The following is a 2,255-nucleotide window of genomic DNA, read 5'->3' as shown; positions in this document are numbered from 1 at the left end:
AATGACAACTGAGTTATATTATGCTAAAATTTTCTTTCTAACAATTTATCAAATGACAAATGAGTTATGAGCAAATAATACCATATAATTTTTAAAAACATAGTCATTCTTAAATATTTTTTGAATAAATAATTATTTTTAAATTTAATCAACTGAAAATAATATCTGTACAATTGTGTGAGTCAAATTCTAGTTTTATTGATGCATGTTATATATTAGTGCTGCATGTTTTAGGTAACATTTTAATGATGCACGTTTTTAAAAATCTCCATTATTAAAATTATGCACGTAAGGATAACTCATGAGTTTTTTGGTTGATTAAATGACATTATGTCCAAATTTATTTAAGGATATTTCATTAAGGTAACTGAAAAAGACAAACAATAAAATAGGAAGTTTAAATTCATTTAAGCATATTTCATTAATGTAACTGAAAAGACAAGTAATAAATTAGACAGTTTTATTCGTTTTAGGATATTTCATAAATGCGACTGAAAAAGACAAGGAAAAAAAAAGAATTTAATTAATGAAGTAAGAATATTTTCAAATGGGTACTTCTCTTTTAATAATATAGATGGGTATGATTCATCAAATGATTGAATGCGCATGCGTTAGAAATCTACCTCTGTCAACGCAAAAATGCATGTTTTTTTTTGATGAAATTTGAAATTTATTGATCAAACATTGGAATTTTTACAAACGATTAAAAGCAGTTTAATGTCTTAGGTGCAAACTTGAAACTAATCGAATTCTAAAGAGTAACTGTAAACCATCTCCTTAGTAACCCTTCCAATTTGTGGCCATGAGTGTATCGCAGAGAGCAAATGCGATTACGAACCGCCTTGTCTATGAATCTTCTTAGTTGATCCCCCTGTATCTCTCGTTGCTGGTGACGCCTTGAATCTTTCCTTCCAGACCAGTAGTACACGGTTGTTTGGAATAGCATCCTTGCGAGTATTGAGTCCAGTGTTTTCCCTCCCATAGTACGTAACCGATTGACTGTCCATTCCCAATCTGGGTTGATGTTCCGTCCGACAAGTGGTCTTGCCAGAGATTCCCAAATCGTGTAAGAATATGGGCAGGCGAAGAACAGGTGATCTCTTGTTTCATTTCTCTCTCCACAAAAGCCGCAAACCTGCGCAATGCCCCATGTTCGCATACGATCTCCCGTTGATAACCTGTTCCTTATTGACAGCCATGTTATGAATGAGAATCTAGGCACCCCCTGTGCGAACCATACCACTTTACACCAATCCACGTTACTTCTCCTTTCTCGTAGTTGATCCCAAGTCCTTGCTGCCGAAAAGGTTGTCCTGTAATCATCCTCCCCATGCTTCCATTCCATTGTACTCTATCGCGACCTGTACCCGACGAGGGAGGATCCGCAGCTAAGATCTGGCCGTATATGTTCCCGTACCTCTGACTTCCACGGCCGCGAATGTTCCACGTATTGCCCCTCGCAGCGTCACTAACTTTGGCATGGCGTGATATACCCACATAAGTCGTACCCACCGTACCTGTAATATTTATCAATTTCCCAATTCCAAGCCAATTGTCAAACCAGAAGGAAGTAGTTCTACCATCCCTGATATGAACTCTAGTGAACCCATATGCCAAATCTCTAAGTTTCAGGAGCTTCCTCCATATCCAAGATCCATTTTGTTCTCCTCTCACATCCCAAAAGGAATTATACCTGAGCAAGTAGTGTGTGACCCAACTTACCCATAGGGACGTCGGTTTTGTGAATAGTCTCCAGATGAGTTTAAGAGCGAAGGCTCTAGCCGTGTCTTTGAACTTCCGTACACCCAGACCACCCTCATCCTTAGGAAAACAGAGATCCTCCCAGCTGACTTTAGCCTTGTGAGTTTGTGTAGGTGATCCCGACCAGAGAAACGCGCTGCACATGCTTTCGATGGTGTCATAACACCCGGCCGGTAGGATAAACGCGGAGCTCCAGAAGTTAACCATGCTTGTAATTACGGACTGGATAAGTTGAAGTCTTCCTGCAAAGGACAGAAATCTGTTGGACCAACACAGCATCTTCCCACGAATCTTTTCTATAAGCGGTTCATAGTCATGGCTGGAAAGTGTTTTCGTTGTTAACGGCATTCCCAGGTACCGGATGGGTGATTCAAAGGAAGTATTGGCATATAGCTGATATTCCGTTGGTGGTTAATGTCTGGTCTCCAGAATCTGCTCAGCATCCTCCAGACTTGTCAGCCATGCCACTCTGGGTTGACCTCAAAGGAGTCCCA

The 2,255-nt window shown here is 39.7% G+C and overlaps 1 protein-coding gene across 1 annotated transcript; it reads right to left on the bottom strand.

Annotated features, from left to right (window-relative positions):
• Positions 1-858: 858 nt before the first annotated feature.
• On the bottom strand, positions 859-1,968 carry LOC111203791. The gene is made up of 2 exons (XM_022697842.2): positions 1,241-1,968; positions 859-1,135 (listed from the first exon to the last, which is right to left on the bottom strand). Exons 1-2 carry the CDS (start codon positions 1,966-1,968, stop codon positions 859-861), a joined length of 1,005 nt encoding a protein of 334 aa, XP_022553563.2.
• Between the last annotated feature and the right edge of the window lie 287 nt (positions 1,969-2,255).

The sequence above is a fragment of the Brassica napus genome, unplaced genomic scaffold, assembly GCF_020379485.1.
Source record: "Brassica napus cultivar Da-Ae unplaced genomic scaffold, Da-Ae ScsIHWf_525;HRSCAF=788, whole genome shotgun sequence".
NCBI lineage: Eukaryota > Viridiplantae > Streptophyta > Magnoliopsida > Brassicales > Brassicaceae > Brassica > Brassica napus.
This window is presented reverse-complemented; position numbering and strand designations above follow the sequence as displayed.